General features: G+C 47.4%; 1 protein-coding gene across 2 annotated transcripts in view; it reads right to left on the bottom strand.

The window, feature by feature from the left end:
• Positions 1–605: 605 nt before the first annotated feature.
• The window catches only part of VASH2 (vasohibin 2), a 36,088-nt gene continuing 16,911 nt past the window's right edge, over positions 606–19,782 (bottom strand). The window contains exons 4-7 of one of the 2 annotated variants that reach the window (XM_010576404.1): positions 19,521–19,595; positions 9,893–10,274; positions 7,847–7,962; positions 606–886 (exon numbers count right to left, since the gene is read on the bottom strand). In XM_010576404.1, the coding sequence (XP_010574706.1) occupies positions 817–886; positions 7,847–7,962; positions 9,893–10,274; positions 19,521–19,595 (643 nt within the window). In that variant the 3' untranslated portion in view covers positions 606–816. The remainder of the gene's footprint in view (positions 887–7,846; positions 7,963–9,892; positions 10,275–19,520; positions 19,596–19,782) is intronic. The other variant, XM_010576405.1, reaches the window with a different exon arrangement.

Here is a 19,782-nt window from a genome sequence, read left to right on the forward strand (position 1 = left end):
GTGTAGTCCGGAAAGACTAAGACCTAGTGACAAGTATAAAAAAATTACGAAAGCTTGAAAATTCATTATTCATCAGTTATCATCATTTTTAAAAAAACCCAAACCCTTGTATTTTGCCTAATAAGATGTCAGTGTTTAAGAATACCACTTGCATATTACTATTACTTAACATCTTTCAGCAACATGCACAAAATAGTAATATAGGTGGCAGTAAAACATCCAATGCTGTTTTAATACTACCAGAAATGCTGGGCAACAGTACAAATTAGTTACAAAACAATAATACTGACAGTTTTGCATATCTGTTAAGTTTAGTGAGGTAATGTTGATACTTTAAAAACTCATGCCACTTCTGCACTGCTTGTTTTTATTGCTGAATTAAATAAATACTATGATTTTTTAACTGCACTGCACCCCAGCACATCTTAACACTAAGAATATGATTTCTTAGTCATCCCAATGCTACTACCCAGCACAATGCCCAAATTCAATTAATACTTGTCCAGGGAAATTATATTTGAAGAAACTCTCACACCACTGGAGTCACCTGCTACATGATGGAGGGGAAAAAAAAAATAATCTCATATCCTGCCAAACATCATTTTAGGTTCTCTTCACTGATGCCTTTTCTGTAATTTGAAATAAAATAAATACTGCCACCAAAAAAGAATTTGCCCTGTTCTATTTTCTAGGTAAAACTTTAATTGTAAGAGTCCACAAGTTAATAAATAGTCCCATTCCTTTTTCCTTCCAACGGAGTGCAGGTAAAGTGCAGCGGGAAGCACCAGGAAGCCCTCTGTCCAGTGTATGGCTTTGTTAGATGCGGAGCTGGTAGCCTACCTCATTGAGCGTAGCCAGGTCTCCTTTCTTGTCCACCACCGCAGGCCTGCAAGCAAAGGAGGGAAGAGGGCACTGCTCACCAGCAATCCCACACTGCCATGCAGAAGTGGAGAGAGCAGTTGTCAAAACAGGAATGGTTTACTTCAAAATAGGACCGACTACGTCTAATTTTCTCATCATAAGCACAATCCTGCTGGATTTGTCACATGAACTAGTGTGACCGAGCTACTCATGTGGGTTGCCTCTGAAGCCAAGCACCAGCTAAGAACATCATCCCATCCTGAGGTCTGTGATCTGATCCTGGGAGCACCCCTCTCCCTCTGACTTTAGAGAGGGCCTAAATGAGTAGCTAAGGCTAGACACGTCCTGTGATCTACCCCAGAGCAGGACTCTGGCTTTTAGAATAAAGTGGAAACAGCCAAGAGCAAACAGGCACAGCCTCTAACATGGCCACAGCACATTGTCTCTCAACCTGCCCATTCCTCTTGGCTAGGTCTGTGAATGGCTAGAGCCCACCAAATAAACAACACAAGATGAACTCCCTTCAGAATCCAGGCATCTTATATTCTGATACAGTCCAGCCATTCACTTGATAATCACACACACACATGCTGTTAGGTCATTTAAGAACATCAACAACCTGAACCAAAAGAAACCTTGAGACTGAGCCATCAGTCTCTCCCTATTTAGCAAGCAGTGGAAAAGCTCCTGCAACAAAGTTGTCAAACTGAAACAATCCTGGTGATTTATAGTCTATGGAGGTGTCTCTAATCTGAGAGTTTATTCCAGGCTCTTAGCTATTTTCATGCTAAGCCATATATTGCTTTTCTAAAGAAAGACATTGTTTAAAATACATGTTTCTCCTAGTAGACTCCACAGCACGTCTGCCTCACTGCAAAACCACAGATAAAGCCTAAGTAGTACAGCATGAAGCTGGTAACGGCCCCAGTGCTTACCTACAGCTCCTCAGACCTAGTTTCCAGCTCTTGCACTTAGTTTTCACTCATTATGCAGCAGATATGACCCGTGAGTTCACACACGCAAGGCTGATGCTTCCCTCCTCGTTGCATGCTGCCTGCCCATTTCTGCGACAGCGCTCTGGGCAGCCAGCACAGCCCCAGGAGAGGCAGTGCGCAGCAGGCAGGCTGTCAGGCCAGGGAAGGCCCTGCCCTGCCTGTGGCACACTGCTGGCTGCATGCACCAATCTAAGAGCTGTACCGCTGCTGCCCTAAGAGGTGGGGATGTATAGCTTACATATATCAACACATATACATGTGCAGCAGCGGAGCCTCAGAAATATTTTTTGAATTCTTTGATTCAATGAGTGGGGGGGGGGTTGTTGTTTTGGGGTTTTGTTTGTTTGTTTTAAGAGCAGTGCTGCTAACAGCAGATCCCTGCTGAGAATTTGCACAGCATTTGAGAGCTGGGGACATGGCTATGAACAACTAATGCTCTTCTGCCTAGTCACACATTGAATGCAACCTGGTTTTTTGCCACTTATCCAAGCACCTCTATTAACCCCATCATCCTGTTTGCAGTACTGCCCTGCACCCTGCCTCGTGTTTGTCTCAGTTTGTAAGTACTTCACAGAAGTGAAGGAGTCTTCACTCATCTCTGTCACTTGCAGGAAGGGATCACACCTGAAGAAATCATTGTAAGATATTTGGATTTTTCCACTTTATTCCTTCAGAGCAGATGGGATTTGACTAGCCAGAAAACAAGCTACAAGCTGCATTCCTCAGAGCTTGCGTAAGAGTCAGAGACCAGCAAGAGATGCGCTGTATGTTTCAGCATGCCTGCCCTTCCTCTCCCCCTCCCTCAAATTTAGGGATCCTCTTCCCTTCCCACCCTTTTCTCCCTCCTTCCCTCCAATTAAAGCCAGAATATGGCTTTACTTAAAGCATACCTGGATGGTTCTACCTTCTCTGATTATCCAAGAGAGATGGGGAGTCACTGCACAACCATGGCAACATGCCCATTTCCACTCCATGACAATTCTCTAGCTTGTAGCTACCAACAGACTGTCCTCCATAAGGTTTCTCTTCAGGGTTTTAGGAAAAGGGAAGGATTTTTTGGAGCAGAGGCACCACAGCTCCTATTCTCCTTGGCTGGCAAATGACCTGACGTCAAACATCCCCTCTAGAAGCAAGAGACCTCTGCTGTACTCACCCATCAGATCACACCTCCTGTGCAAAGTGCCATGGTAATGAGCAGCTGAATAAGCACTGCATAGCTGCTGGGTACACAGTATTCATGAGCTGTCTGCATTGGATCTGCCTGATTTTGTACATCCTAATATAATATAATCCTAATACAATCCTGCCCCCTTGCACATCCTAATATAACGGACTAACAGAATTTTCCTTTCAACAGCTAAATTAGGCCAGAAGCACACAAGACCAGTGTTGCTATGACACTCACAGAGCATGCATGTGTTAAGCCTCAGTATAAAATTAAAAGGAAATAGATCTGGTAAACTGACATTTAGGGGCAGGCTGCCGCATGATGCTCCCGTCCAAACTCATACCAACACTCCCAAACCCCTCCAGCTCCAGCACTTCTATTGGGGATGAAGCACTGCATTGCCTGTTCCAGCACAGTGGCTTGCAATTTACTGCACCTTCCTGCTTTAGGACTTCAGAGGATGGACAAGCAGATGCAGTAAAGCTTCAGACTTACTAGACAGATTCACACCACCCTGTATCCTCTTTATTCACCCTGTCTGCTGGCCACCCTTAGCAGGATCACATCAGCTGTGGGCTAAAAGCACATGGACTGTTACCATAGCTCATGCAATTTGACTACACACCAGTCTCCTACACAGGCACGTACTGCTTAGTGCATTGCCACCCATGTTCTGCAACATACTCTATCTGCCTTGTAGCTGTATTTTCAGGCTAAAACACTATCGTGTGCTTGCTTGTGGCCACCACCGGCATTTACCTAACAAACTAGTAAGGAACCAGGATGAGAAGGTAAAGGTTTGGGGCTGTTCTGTCCTTAAGCACTGCTTCAGCCTTTGTACTTCAGAAACAATCCAGCAAAGACATTCCAGTTCACCATTCCAGTTCACATATTTTTTCACTGGGAGATCTCTCCCAGCAGGCCCGTATAATTTTATTGTTGACAAAAAACAGGCTGTAATAACAGCTTGTCATCAGCAGGTGAAGCCTCTCAAATGAATGTGTTATTCAGCCCCTGCCAGCTCACGCTAGAGCAAAACACTTCTCTCCCCCTCCCCTACAAGCTCTAAAAAGCTGTAATTACAGCATGTGAGTAAGAGATCCACAAAGAAACAAAACACAGTGTTGATAAGCACGGCCATTCTTTAGCTAGGATTTCAGCCTAAAGCCTAGCAAGCCTGAAAGTCTTTCCTCTTCTGTGCATAATACAAAGGCCTCTCACTGCACCTAGGTTCTCAGAGATACATCAATATGCAGAAGAAAATACCCAATTCCCCCTCTTGTATTTCTTGCGCCGCATCAATTGCTGTACACGCTGGTATGTGTCATTCAGCTCATCCCTAATGAGGGGATGCTGTTCCCCCTTCAGATCTCTGAGACCTCCTGTTGAAGAAACCAGTAGGTACTGATTTTGGAAATGAAAGGGATTTATCACAAGAAGGGAAGTCCCTACACCAGCACACTCCTCTGCAGCATCACTCCCACTGGGGCAAAAGGCACAGTCAGCCTTCAAGCCACCAGCACCACTGCACAGAAGAAGCATTTTAACATCAGGAACCCAGTTCTCCCTGGCATCACTCTTCTAACAGAGAGCAGCCTCTCAGATCTGCTCAAGGGCCCTGGACCTGCTGAAAGCTCCTTCACTCCCCGTTTTGCTTCCAAGCGTACCGGCCAGGCTTGTGAGGGGGCTGTGCAGTATCCGCAGGGCTGTCACACAACCACAAAGCACATGCTGCAAGAGCTCCCACCTGCTCAGAGGTGCTTCAACGCCTTCCGCAAAAGCAAAGATGAAGGTCTCGTGGAGTCTGCTCTCTGTCTCCTGCTCCCTGCATCATGGTATAGCTGGGTCCTGGATCTTGTATCATGGTGACCCAGGGTTTATTTTAGAATAACATGTAATTTGCTCTACATACAGAGTGACACAGCAGAACCACCAAGCAGGTAACAGGTGCTGAAGCCACTGCAAGGCCACCAGTACTTCACTTTGTCTTTCTGTCCTGGAAAACCAAAGCTGCCAAAGAGAAATCAGGCACTGCAGAGTGGCCATGTGCCCAGCGGCTCTCTCAGGAAACCAGCACAACTGGTGAATCTCCAAGCCCAGTGAGACTCACTCTTTTCTCCAGACATACATGATCCACTCCAGCAGCTGCAGAAGCACTATGAGAAACCCAAAGATGAAATCATCCATCAGAGCAAATCTAGGAGGTGAAGAAGGCTGGAGCAGCCGAGCCCATTACAACTATAATTATCTGTTCACTAAGCAAGGAGCTCTCAAGTGATGAAGCCCAAAGTTCAGCATTGTGGACTGAGTGTGAATTCACACATAAAAAAAAAAGCCTGCTGTGAAATCATCTGCTGCTAAAGTATCTAGAAGCTATCTTTAGAAGGTTAGTCTAATGTCTTTGTTTGCTGCTTTAAAATAAATAAATAAGTGCTAAGACAGTAGTCTGGGGGCCTATTTAAAAAGCGATCATTATAAATATGTGACTAATCTGGGTTATGTATAGGCTTTCACAGTTGTCAGCTTCCTGGCTTGAGGCAGTACAGCTAAAACTCAACTCCTCCACGTCTAAGGTATGAGAGTCTGAATTGCCAGTGGCTGTAGAAGGCCCATGATCTGGAAGCTCAGTTTCATCCATTTAGAGGTATTGCATGCAGTTAGTGCACCCTTCCCCACACAGTTAAACTACTAGCTACGACACACAAGGGAAGTAGTCTGGGATTTTTTAAGCAGATTAAAATCAAAGAATACAATGCGAGTCATGTTTCCACTTTGGCAAGAAGAGAAAAGGTTTACTTTTTCACCATCTCTGTAAGTTGGACAAACCACTCCATCAGAACAGCTCAGTACAAAGGCTCATCACAGAGAATCCAATTTCTGTCTGAGTGACCATGACAGCAGGGCACCTCACCACCAGTAGCAGATACATCCTCCTGTTTTTAATACCTATGTCTGAACACCATTAAATGTGATCAAACTACTTTCACTCCTGTACAGGTGTCTGTGGTGGTGCAGCTCCCCCAGGGCCACTCTGATATCTCAGGATAAGCCATGCATGCTTTGGGAAAACCTCCCATTGTGATGTTATTTTGATTACAAGTGCAGCCACTTTTGGGCATCAGGTAGTCTTTGGCCACATCTGGGCCATCTGCTGCCTGAATTGTGTGAACTCAGCACAAATTGTGGCCAGAATGTAAAATAATGACCAAAGGCAATCATCTGTTTATAGATTATTATATATCTATAAATAGCAATCCAAGGTAAGACCTTTTGAGTCCTCCAGGACCTCTGTGGGCTCTGTGACCCAGTGTCTCCCCCTGAGCTGGGACACCTCTCAGGATAGATTTCACAAAGATTGAAAGATCGTCCATCAACAATTTTGCGAGGACTTAAAGGCCTGATTTCACAAGGTTCACTGACCAACTGTTGATGAATGACAGCACATAAAAGTGAGTAATTAATGCAACTCACAAAAGGGAAATTTTAATCATAGGTTAACCTCTCTGTATGTAGGTAAATTTGGTTCAGAGCTGTTGTATCTGTGCACATGCATTTGCAGTTTGGTTTAGAACTATTTTGTCTGTCTGTGTGGTTCAGAACTGTTTTCTCTGTCCATGCATGTGTGTGATTTGATTTAACCTCCATCTGTGTGCAACCCTGCTGTAAGTTTCAGGTGATCCTTGCCATTTTTAAATCTTTAAGTCACAAATTCGCTTGTAACAAATTCCATCAAATCACACTGTTAAATTGGCTGATGATTAAGTACTGTTAAAATTATCCAACCTAATCTTGTTATCTCTCTCAGAAATTTTAATAAATCTTAAATTGCTGCTAAACCAAAACTGTGTAACAAAGTCTCATTCACAACAGTCCCCTGCACCCCAAGCTAGGTTCTTTGTTTCTCCATAAAGTGGACTGTATAAAGGTTTGTCCTGGTTTCAGCTAGGATAGAGTTGATTGTCCTCCTAGTAGCTGGTACAGTGCTATGTTTTGAGTTCAGTAGGAGAAGAAAGTTGATAACACTGATGTTTTCAGTTGTTGCTCAGTAGTGTTTAGTCTAAAGTCAAGGATTTTTCAGCTTCTCAAGCCCAGCCAGCGAAAAAGCTGGAAGGGCACAAGCAGTTGGCACAGGACACAGCCAGGGCAGCTGGCCCAAAGTGGCCAACGGGGTATTCCATACGGTGTGATGTCACATCTAGTATGTAAACTGGGGAGAGTGGGGGTCGGGGGATCGCCACTCGGGGACTAATTGGGTGTCAATTGGCAGGCGGTGAGCAATTGCACTGCGCATCATTTGTACACTTCAATCCTTTTACTATTACTATTGTCATTTTATTAGTGTTATCATTATCATTATTAGTTTCTTCTTTTCTGTTCTATTAAACTGTTCTTATCTCAAGCCACAAGTTTTAATTCTCTTCCTGATTTTCTCCCCCATCCCACTGGGGGGGGTGGGGAGGGAGTGAGTGAGTAGCTGCATGGTGCTTAGTTGCTGGCTGGGGTTAAACCACGACAAGATTGAAAAAATAAAAGGGGAAACCCACACTTCCACTTTCACAGTCATCCAACACCAAGTTGAACCAAGCAAAAGCCATCGGGCCCTCCAAGGACTCACCCCCCACGGAGAGGCCATCGGGCAGCACTAAGCACAGCAATACCAGGACATCAGCAATACCAGCAGCTTCTGGAGCCTCTCAGGCAACCAAGACACCCAGTAGAGTTTTCCTATATATGTCAGTAAGCATCTAAGTTTTGTACAGCAAAATAATATGTCATCACCCTCAACTTCTGGCCCACCAGTGATGGCAGCAGGAATACTCACGATTTGTCTCTTCTGCATGCCCGTCTCTGAGGGCTGACTTGCCTTCGGCGAGGGGACAACGATTTACCCCGTGATCGCTCTTTCATGGGAGAATGGGCACTTGAAGGTTTCAGAATCTGCGAGAGATGGGGGAGGGAAGGACAAGGCGTTCAATAAAGGCAATGATTCACTGAAAATAAAAAATAAAAATAAAGGGCCTCATACAGTAGTGGGGACAGTACACAAAGAGCCTTCAGTCCCTTGGAGCTTATTCAAACCCTGCCCAGGTTAAGAGGAACCCAAAGCTGTTATCATGTGATAGCTGTTCAGGGGCCCTCTGCAAAAATTAGTTGGTGTCACCAATTCAATTCCCAGCTAAATACTGAAAAAAAAGGTCTCATCCGCAGCCTTCTTCAGAGCTGGCAACAGCAAGGGATAAGAAAAATGGCTTTAAGCATCAGCTGAAGGAAACTCGTGCAGCTAAATCACCCTGTCCAGCTTTTCTCTCTGCAGAGGCAACCGCCTCCCGGGCTAGCAGTTGAACTCTGTGTGACAGTGGGACTTTTCAGTAGGTCTCCTGTCCATTTGCACACTTGCCCACATCCCCCAGGCCCTCCAACCTCAGAAGCCCATCAGCGTGACACTCACACTCCAGGCTATCTTTAAGACCCGATCCTCCAAAGTCAGCCCCCTCACAACAGAAGCCCTCTGAATCAACTGGCTCAAATTCTGAATTAACTCAAGGGAACAGTCAGATGCAGGGCCTTCAGGGGTTCAGGGCTGTGGTCCTGGCCTTGAGGCACTTACAAGGACCGGACCCAATGTCACAGCTTAGCACAGACAGAGCTGGTCCCTCTATCAAAAGCAAGTACTAAGTTCAGTAAATCATCCACCCATATCGACTTCTTCAAGTAGAGCCTGCTTCAGCTGTTTGTTTTCTAGATGGTATTAGAAGTGCATGAATAGAGAAGAAGGGGGAAAAAAAGCTTCATTACAGCTGTAATCAAGCACATTTGCTCAAGGTGACAGTATGGTACAAGTTGGCCCTCAAAACTCCTTGGCAGGTCAGGAGAGGTGGCAGCAGGACATAGCAATTATGATGCTACTGTCAACACTCACCCCAAGGTCAGGGCAAGGGGGCAGGTGCCTCAGCCAAAAAGGCACACGGCTGCTACGTAGGAGCCATTCCTCAGCAGGGCAGGGGACGGGAACCCAGAATAACTTGGATGCAATGCCGCATGCCTCTCCACAAGAGCCAGCTCCATACTTAGCAACACACCTGCTCTGCTCCCCCTGCCAGCAGTGGGCTGGAAAGGCACCAAATCCCCTACCAACATGACCACAAACAGCTCCTCGCCCATGCCAGCCCCAGAGGCACGGTCAGGGACACCCCTCATCCCCAAGTGCAGCTAAACCCTCCAGCCCTCTGGCAGCCTGCCCTGTCTCCCCATCATTTCCCTCCGGGCTCTTCAGTCCAACCAACCAGCAGGGAAGCACCAGCCTGTCAGGGACCCACTTTCCTCACCCTTCCCATGTAACCTACTTTGCGATTTAGCCAAGGATGGTGGACATCAGGCAGCGCAGGGCAAGCCCACTAGCATGCCCTGCAAGGAGAAGCAACCACTGACACAGCTGTCCTATAGGATGCCTTGCAGCTCAGGTGCAAAGAGCAGACATCCCTACCTGCGACCAAGCTACCCACCCCACCAGCTCGAGCCCCAGCTATGCTGGTTCTTCCTAGCCACCTTCTTCCTGAGTCAGTAAGAAAAGCAAACTGGGCAATAGCTCCTTGATGGCCAGGGATGAGTATGGGTTCAAGTGTTTCCCAGGCTGAAGGGGAGATCCTTGAACTAAAAAAAAAAAAAAAAAAATAGCTGTAAGGGCTTGAAAACACACCAAACCCTATGGGAGAATCACTAAGACAGATGTAAGCACACCCCCAGCCCATCCGATACCACCATAATCTCAGGCCAGGGTCAGTCTGCTGACATGAAGCAAAACCAATCTCTGCATGATGGGACAAGGCACACCCACCTCCAAGTCCACCGCCCAGGCACACAGACCTACCTTCATTCTCATATCCCTGGCAAACTTCTCCAGCTCCTTCCTGACTTCTGTGCGCATCATTTTGGATACATTGAGGACCAGCTGTTTCCACTCGATGGGCTGAAAGCTGTGTGGCTCGTGTGGGACATATAATCCGATTTTTACTTTTTTGACTGAATGCAAGTACTTTTTATAGGAGTCTTCAAATTCAAAGATGAGGTCACTCAGAGTTCGGTAAGTTAGAGGTTTGTCCATCAGATCTGATCGTCTGCTCATGCCCAGTGAGCCGTACCGGCCGTTGCAGTAAATTCCGAGCACCACATGATGAAAATAGTTCCCTGAGAAGTGGGTTTTAAAGCTGATGGGGAATCGTTCTACAGAGGGCTGCCCATTCGTTAAGTATCTGGTGTGCACGTCAAGGCAACAACAGCGCTGGGAACAGAGCACGCACAATTACACCTGTAAGACATCTTTAGCAGGTTGTTTGTTTGGGTTTTTTTTAACTGCCAGGGCAAGCACTTACTCCCAAACACAAGTTTATTCTCGCTGTGACACAGAAACAGTCAATGCTGCCAAAGCCCATTTCACTGCTTGGAGAATAAGATGCAATGGTTCAGGCAGGGAAGGGCCTGACTCCTAACCACGCTTGGGGGCAAGGAAAAAAACACAACAGTGTTCAGGTCAGCACACCAGAAGAGAGACCACCCTCCCCAGATCTGTGGGAACTCCCCCGTTTGATATCAACATCAAACTCCCATGCTCCCAAAAGGGAACAACGTTTCCCTCCGTTTCGTGCTGGAGTTTGGTAGGACTCAGGTTATTGATCCTCGTTTTCCCACATCTTCAAACAGTAGAAAAAAGTCTGAATTTATTCCTCTTCAGGGTGACAGTCTGCCTTTCCAGCTGTAAACTGGCCATCGGCCACTCTTCATACAACAGCGTTTTTGCACGTTACCTTTGTAACACATTGCTGAGTCAAACAAAGTAAAGCTCCCAGGCGGATAATTAATTAGATAAGCTGAGACATGGTCAGGAACAAACACTTTTAGAAAGCAAAACATGTCCCCTGAATCACTGGCTGGCCATTTCAAATGCACCACGTGCAGAGACCGGGACCAAGCTCTGTAACAGCGTAGTAGGTGATCTCAGAGGGGAACTACGCGTGAGTCCAGGTCGTCTCCTCAGGAGGCTGCTGGCCTGTGCCAGCGGGAGGAGAGACTGAGATTCCTTCACGCAAGGAGGTTTGCGTCAGCACCTACGTTGCATGTGGCTCCCTGCTACTAATCCCCGGACAGCTGAAACCCACCCTGGCTCCACTGCTGACACCCAGCCCCCAGGACAGCAGGCGCCCTTCCCCTCTGCAGCTGAGACCCCCCACCCACGCCCCGGGAATGGAGGAGGGATGACCAGAAAAGGCTGCAGCAAGACGCTCCAGCCTGGGGTTACTCCAGCCAGAGGCACCTACTGTAACCCCAGAGCCATACCCAGAGGCAGACGCTGTCAAGGCAGTCAGACAGGGCAGTGCCACTACGAAATATGCCAGCCTGAGGGGCAGCACTGCCAGGATAGTGTCAGGGCAGCCTGAAAAACGGAGGAGTGGGGTTGGTTCCCACTGGAGCTGCAGGAACCGGCTCAGACCAGAGTCCTGCTCTGGGCATCTCCAGCATCCCCTCCTCTCCCTACCCTATGCCCAAAAAGGAGGACTTCAACAGCAGCGAAACAAGAGCCACTGCACAGCTGAGATGCCCTGGGAGGTTACTGCAGCCAGCCTTCCTCCCCTGTCTGCATAGCATGGCTGCCCGACAGCTGCTGGGAAACTGAGAACACAAAAAGCCTTTGCGCCAATACCGTAAAACACAATTCGGGCTTGATTCTGGTTCTGCCCAGCCTGACACCCCACCTCACCACCAGTGCAACTCCCTGGGATGCTGACCCCCCCATCCGCACCCTGCATTTCACCTCTTCTCTCTACAGGGATGCAGGAATACCATCCAGCAGCTCTCATCTGTCTCTAAAGAATTTTCTCAAGGGGATATTTCACCCACTTGATGGTTGTTGAATTTCACATATTCAAACTTTCGCCCTCCAGGTGAACACAGAAACCAACTAGTAAGGGATTCGTGAACTGCCCAGAATCTGAGGTTGAGAGTAAGGAGTTAAACCTCTGTACAAAAAAAATGCAAGAAAAACACGTTGGCAAAAATCTTTCAGAACAGCCACAGGGAAGCTTTTCGGTTCAATGTCAAACATATTTAATTGCAGTCAGTGCTAGATGTCATCAGCTTTAGTGGTCTGGAGAAAATGTATTAGAGGGTATAGGAACGGACAACACTATGGGCCCAGCTCCTGGTGCACTTCAGTATCTGTACAACAGTAAGTCTGGACAAGCGTGCAAAGCAGAGTCCAGACCTCCTTACTGCGCACACAACCCCTCGCCCAGCCAAGGCTACGTGTGCCCACCTCTGCCCATCTGCTGCCCCACCTACATCAAACAAACACCCTGCAGCAACTGTCAAAGTTCACCCCGATATCAACTACACCAACACAGAACAGAAATAGCTCTGTTGCCTTCGGTGATCTTGCTAGATCACTGTTGCACTAGCACTAGCTTCTCCAAGAAAAGCCTCACACCATTGGTAGAGTTGAAGATCATAAATACACTGCAAGGTCAGAATGGGGCCCAGCACTGTTACATCAACTGGAAAACTCAGCCCACAGTCATCTCATTTAAAAGGTCACCTTGCTCCAGGCCTTGAAAGGAGCATCCTCTGTACATCAAAGTCATGTTACAATAATTTGTATCCTACAGACAGATTCTTGCAGAAGCCCATTGTATTTATCATTCTGTGTAACTGAAAAAGCAGTATCTTTTATTAACACCTATGAAGCTTTCAAACATCGCCACTATTTTTCCCCTTCATTATGAAAGGGTTTTCTCTCTGCTCCCCAAGTGCCTTTCTATTAAGTCCACACAAAGCTTTGGTGGCCACCTGCCACACATACACACTTCTGCCATGAGGTCTCGGAGAAGTTGCAATTTAATCTCATTAAATACTAGGTAGGAGTAAAAGAATCTTTTGAGGATGGAAATTACCCACCATCAAATAACCCAGCAACAACTGCTGCGGAAATTAACCTTTAGGTACAGGTTGCTTCTGCTGAGTGACTAGTTAATGAGAGCCCCCACCCGAGATGAAATACACAGCAAATGGTCTGGAAAGGCACGTCAGATCTTCCCCTCCATCCATGCATCATTATTATTTCTCTTCCTTTCTGCTCTGCCCAAGGAGAGCTGTATTGTGGCAAACAAAAGGCAACGACACAGCAATGCCGCAGCTGTAATCACACTTTTGAGCTGGGACTGTAACTGCAGGATGGAGAGTCAGGGAGTAAATTATGTGCCACAATAGAGAAGCAGTGCAGAGCAGGAGAGGGCAAAAGCAGCTGTAACGAAAGCTCAGTGGCCTCTCGATCCCAGGTCTTCATGTAAATCAAAGCAGCAGAAAAATAGCACTGAGGGATGCTGATCTTCTTGGAGATCACACAAAAGGGACACCAATCTTCTGGCTGGCCCCAATCTTGCCCCAGTATCCCTCCTCTTCCCCCACATCCAGGAAATGCACAAGGGTGGTACCTGGAGCTCCACCAGGGTCTCAAGGGAATGGCTTGGTACAGCATGTCCCCATCCCTTGGACATTCCCAAACCCTGCCCACACTGACTCTCAGCTCTTCTGCAGCCTCATGCTAGTCCTTAAACCTCAATTTCTTCCACCTCACAGAGAGCCTAATGCCTGCCGGCCAGGGCTGTGTGTATTAGGCAAAATATGAATTCTGCTTTTGTACCCCAGGGGGTTGATTTTGAAAGAGACAGGTTTGGGTCAAAGGAGTGTGAGAAGAATTGGGCCCAAAGCATGCAACATGCTTCGGGCGTGACAGGCCATTGGGGTAAACCAGTATGGCTCTATTAACAAGTAGGCTTTCTTGAGCACACCAATACTGCTAGCAGCCTGCAGAAAGGGCCGGATTTCCCATGCCAGCATGCAGCTCCTACGGACCTGCAAGTCAACACAAGCACACCATCCTCTGAGCCACAGGTTGTGCTTCCCGTAGTCCAATCGTCTTCACCACCCAAGCTCACGCACAACCTAGCTTAGATACTTGGGAGACATTCAGATCCCAGACTCAAATACAAGCAAGACTTGGGACACAAAGCCTGCACTCTGGCTACCACCTGGATCTTCCTGGGCACTGAAGCAAAGGAGGAGTAGCATCCTTAGTCAGTTCAAAAGAAAAGGGGAGAATTAGTTAAGGCGTTAGCTGAGTCAACCCCTTAGTTTTAAAACTCTGGACCAGAAAGGATCTGGATGGGTTTTCTTTAAATCCACAGACTCACACAATGACTCAACCAATGTCATTCTGTGGTTTGGGGTTTGTTTTTTTTTTTTCCTCCACCTCCTGGTAGACTCTAGTATCAAAAATGTCCCACAAAGGAGTCCCAGCATCTTCCCCCCAGTACAGACCCTTTGCTACGCAGGTGCCCCCACTGCAGAGCACAGAGCAGTTCCCAGCTAGAAGAGAGATTTGACGTCCTTCACCTTGTTTATTTGCCAGCAGCAACTTTTAGAAAAGATGTTCTCTATGTTCTCTCTTGGCCCCCCTTTCCCTCCCCCCCTTATTAATAAATGATCAGAGCAGGACCTTCCCATGTGCCAGCACTGTGGCTCCAGGCTTCAAACATTTCTGGAAATAGGTCTTAGCAGCTGACGGCACCAGCCAGGCAGCAGCTGGTTCCCCCTGGCTAGGTGAGCTCGGGTTACTTGCCACCACCACTAGGAACCGCAGCCAACTGTACAGGGGGTGAGGGGACACTCTGCAAGGACCTCAGCCCACCTGTGTTTAAACCAGCTTCAACTGGAGTTTAGCTGGGGGAAAAAAACCAGTGCCTTTGCCAAGCTGACAGGCAGCAACCGTGCAAGGGGTGCACTAGCAGCAGGTGAGGAGATGAATACCATCCCTGCACTGTGCCACCCCCCTGCAGCACCAACAGGGACCCAGACCCGCAGACCCCAAGGGGCAGGGGACATGGGGAGACCCTCATCCTCAGAGCCCTGAAGGAGAAAAGCCCAAACGTAAGACAGTGCACCAAGGCCCTGCAGAGCCCCCCACAGCAGCTTGAAACAAACCAAGACATGGTCAGGTTTCAGATATAAGTGCCAGACCAGCCTGTCAATGCTAATGCCCAAGTGGGTCTAAGCACCTAGCTGTCCCAGTGCCCAGACTTACAAGTGCTTCTCCTCCAGCTGCAGGAAGACCCACTATCACACCTGACACCTTCTGGGGTCTCCGCTACAAGTCCCACTCTGCCTTGCAAACCAAAGACAAAAAAGGGAAAGCCAGATGAACCTGATATTGAGCAAATGAGTGCCTATTGCACTGTCTGTGCCAATCAATTTGTTATTTATTAGTTTGAAATTCTCCCTTATTTAATTCAGACAAGATGACATTGCAGTGCTTCATGTCTTAGAGGCCAGCAAGGGTGGGTTTTTGCTGAAGTCTTGTTGAGATGAGCAAACCACAGGGTGTCTGTTCCCCTCCTCTTCTGCTGCTTGCAATGGCTGGGCAAGTGTGAGCAGGCACCCCGAGCCATCGTGGCAGGCTGTGCCACAGGGCACAAGCAAGCTGGAGGGGATGAGAGCAAACTGAGACAAGTGAGGAGGCAGCTTTATTTACACGAGCGACGCTGAAGCTGCTAGCTCAGAGTGAGGAGGTGGAGCAGGAGGAAAATAAACCTCATGCTTCAAAACCATCAGATAAGACTTCAGTAAAAACAGAAAAGCTATTTTTCCAAGCAACCAAGCAACTGCTCGCAATGTCGGAGGGCCTCCAACCACCAGTATTAAACACTTGGAGAAGTTTCCAACCACAGCCTGGAGTGAGACAGCATTTCCCACAGGCTCCAGGAGTGCCAAGATCCCAGGTGTGGGATTGCTTACTCTGAGGCAGAGGGCTACCAAGCCCACATCTGGAAGTCATCTCCACGGAAAGCCCAGGTTCCCCCCAGCAGCTCCAGTGCTCCTGAAGGAATGGCTCAAGCAGCTGGCTCAGCCTCCTAAAGCAGGACTGCCAGACTGGCATCCCTTGTTTTAAGGCGCCTGTTCTCCACTACCCAGCTGCAGTCTGATGTGATGAGCTTAAGAATAGACCGTGATAATGGAAGCGATTAAAAGGTCTGTCCTAGCTCTTCCCAGCTACCAGAGGGGCTGCAGATATTCAGCAGGACCCTCCTTGCCCACATTTCAGTTATCAAGTGGGTCAAGCTGTGGACAAGTATGCAGGAGGCAAAGAGGGGCACTGCAGGGACATCAATATCCTGCAATGACTGCAAGAAACTCTCCCTCTTACTTCTCACTCACTCCCAACCCAGGGATGTACCTGCTAGGCAGCAGGAGCAGTATAGGCCCAGGTCTCCAGCAACAATAAACATCATCCACTGATTAAATGCACAGAAGGTATAGTGCAGAAGCTGTTAAATAATTTCTCCCTCCTGAGGCACGTCTGCTCTCATCTTCCTCATTTAATCATATTACTGGACAGGGGGAGGTCTAATACACTGCATGGGTCTGACTGTTACCTCACATGAACTGGGAGAAGCACACTGAAGGCAACAGGAGTGAGTTATGTTCACCCGACACAGATGCTCTGCAAGACTCCCTGAGGAAGGATGCACCCGTGCCACTTCCTTCTCCCCCTCTGATATTTTGCTCTCCCCATTTTAATAAAAGTGAATACAGCACGGATAAAATTCCCTTGCACGTTTTGGTTTACTAGTCCCTTTCTTGAGCACAAGTCGTTTGGGTCCTTGCTCAGAAAGGATGAGCTGAACGAACCATTAGTCAGCTGATTTGCAACTGAACTGAGAAATGCCCTGGGGAAGACAGCAGAAGGAATACCTCTGGTTAGGCAGTGACAAGCAGACCATGTAAGCAGAGAGATTCGAAGCCAGTTCCAACAGCTACACAGAGAAGAAGAGCCATACAGATTGCTGCAAAATAGAACTGGAAGATCTGTATGAGCTTTCAGTCATCTCACAGCAGCTGCTCCCTCGGTGCATGCACACAGGGTTGTCTCAGTAGTTTAACTCATTGCCCTATAAAAACGCTACAAGATCTAGTGCGAAGGCAATTATGCAAAACTTAATTCTGTACCAAGAGGGATTACAGAAGCATTTTATAAGAAGTCGCATAGTAAAAGGCAGTTGCACGAGCCAGCAAGCAGTTCAATTAAAATGACATCTTGCTAAGCTGCTCTGCACGAGTCAGCTTTTGAATGAAGGCTCATGCCAAGGGTCTGCTGTAGTGGGCTGTACTCTTTTTGGTATCCAAGCAACACGGCAAAGCCTGCCAGCACACAAATTACAAGCAGTACCTTATTTCCAGAGACAGAGAAGGGAACCAGAAGCTAGCACACACACACAGGGATGCTCAGCTCAGACATATGTGAAGACATTGGTTTGACGCTCAGGAGATGGTAACCACATCTCTTATCTGGTAACTGCCTGACCTTGGAAAGCAAGCCACAGCTGCTGGCCTCACCGCGTCTGCATCCAGAGGGCAATGCTAAAGATCAAAATCACACAGCTGAGAGAAAAAAAAAAAAAAGAAAAAAAAAAATCAGCAAACTTCCCCATGTGCGGTTACAAAGATGCCTCCCAAAAACCCCCATGGTGCACATGCAACACATCACTACAAGGTTCTGCACAGGCACAGGTTTCGTACTGGTCACTTTCAAAGCACACATACTCAGACAGCCCATCCACTCACCGCTGCTACACTCTTCGTGTACTCACACCTCAAGCAAAATACTTCGGTTTTATATTGCATGGATCTTTAACACATCTGTTACTGCACCACCACCCCAGCAGATAGTCCCTGTTCTCACACAGGAGACTTCCAAGACAGCAAGTAGAAGTCATAGGAAGATAGGCCTGTCCCATACCCTCCCCAACCTAAGCCTTCTCAATTAAAAAAGAAAAAAAGTTTTCCATAAACTTTTTTTTTGAAGTAGCATCCAGAGACAGAAAGATTTATCCAAATCTTAAAAGTCCAAAGAAGCTTCAGATTACACCAAATAATACAAAGCATAGCTTTCAACTATTTTGCTTCCCCCACTGCTAAAAAAACAAATTGAACCATAGTCAGGTTTGAGGCAAGCAGAAAAAGCCCTCTTTCCAAATGAAAATAAAACGGTCAAAACTTTTAGATCAGCAAGAATACTTTTAGGTTATCATGGTCATCTGTACACTGCTCATCACCCTCTGCTTGTGTGGTATGTGGAATAATCAATTCAGTGCTAGAAATACAGCGCTAGAAGCCACACTGACACTTCTCAGTACTGCAGAGCAGCATCAATTTCACCTGGGGACTATCTCCCCCAACCCTTTGGTCCCCAAATAGTTTGGGACACCACCCTGACACAAGGGCAAGCACAACAGATCCACTGACATCATTTCTGTTTCTGAGAGGGCATAGGTTTGAGTCTCTTGCTGACATCAAGCCCCCAGGACCCCCATCCCTCTAGCTGCATGCAGACCCTGCCAGCATTTGCAGGGGTAGCCCCATCAGCCAGAGCCACCTTTCAGACTGGGACCTGAAGCCTGTCCCTGGCACATGGGGAGCCAACCACAGCCATGAGCAGCACCCGACGCACACCACAGACCTCCTAGCACAGCGGAGACCGCATCTGGCAATGAATCTCGCACGCCACACACTTGCTCTGCCACGTCCCCTTCCCACCCCTGCAGCAGCCACCCCCTCTCATGAGCCAACACCGGGCACTACCTGCCGGGCTCTGCCAGCCCCTTCTCCCACGAGAGGGGGCAGCAGTAGCAAGCAAAACACCACAGAGACATGCCAGAAGCTGGTTTGCTTCGGGGTTTATTTTGGCTTGGGTTTTTGTTTTGTTTTAAATCAAACTTGATCACTTGTGGTAAGACGTATCCGGCATACAATTATTCCTGTAACCCTGCCTCACCCTCCTCTAGTGTTTTAGGATGATGCAGGTTGATTTATCAGTGACAGCACAAGAGCATCAAGAAGCGAGTCAGTCTCTAAATGAAAATATTCTTGGTTCTTTTTTCTGAGACTGAATAGGAAGCAAGCATTATGTTAAGGTAAAGCTTAAATGTTTAACTATAATACACATATGTTTCTGCACAAAGCACATCTGTGGGCTGAGAGACAAAAACATGACTTAACTGTGTAAATATCAGACATAGAACAGAACCTGCATTCCTCAGGTGTTAGCAAGCTGCGACAATAACCGGCAGAGAAAGAAACTAATGAAGAAAACAGGGACTGTGTAAACAGACACTTATCTGGGCACTTTGGGTCAGATCCTGACATTATGCAGATTACCAGGGCAGGAGGCAAAGTTGGCATGGCCAGAGCATGACACCTGTGAACTGGGCACATGGCATCCAAACTCCTACCGACAAGCCTAGGCAATTCAGCAACTTGTTGATCAATACCACAGCAGTCCCTCGAGCTGCTGGCACTCACCTTTGGCTGTGACTATCTCAAACACCATCCAGGAAGGGCAATATATTAAACAGTGCTGCAGTAGAAAAAGTCATAGGCATGCGAAAGGATACATCCCCAGGATAACTGCTTCAAGGCATTTGATAGGTAAGGACTCCCTGGTCATTTCTTTTGCTGTCTCCATTAACCTAGGACAGAAACAAAAAAGTTTTCAGTCCTTTCAGTTGAAGCAGTTGATAGGAATCAAAGGGTCTTCTCGTACACCAAGAGCCAGGAGCCTCCAGTTCTTATCTCAGCAAGTATTGGTGAACTCGATTCTCCTCTTCAGCAACTTGCCAGAGCCCTGTTGACTTCTGGAGGATGACTGGGGGCGGG

The sequence above is a fragment of the Haliaeetus leucocephalus genome, unplaced genomic scaffold (genome assembly GCF_000737465.1).
Source record: "Haliaeetus leucocephalus isolate CR32 unplaced genomic scaffold, Haliaeetus_leucocephalus-4.0 Scaffold526, whole genome shotgun sequence".
In the NCBI taxonomy this organism is placed as follows: domain Eukaryota; kingdom Metazoa; phylum Chordata; class Aves; order Accipitriformes; family Accipitridae; genus Haliaeetus; species Haliaeetus leucocephalus.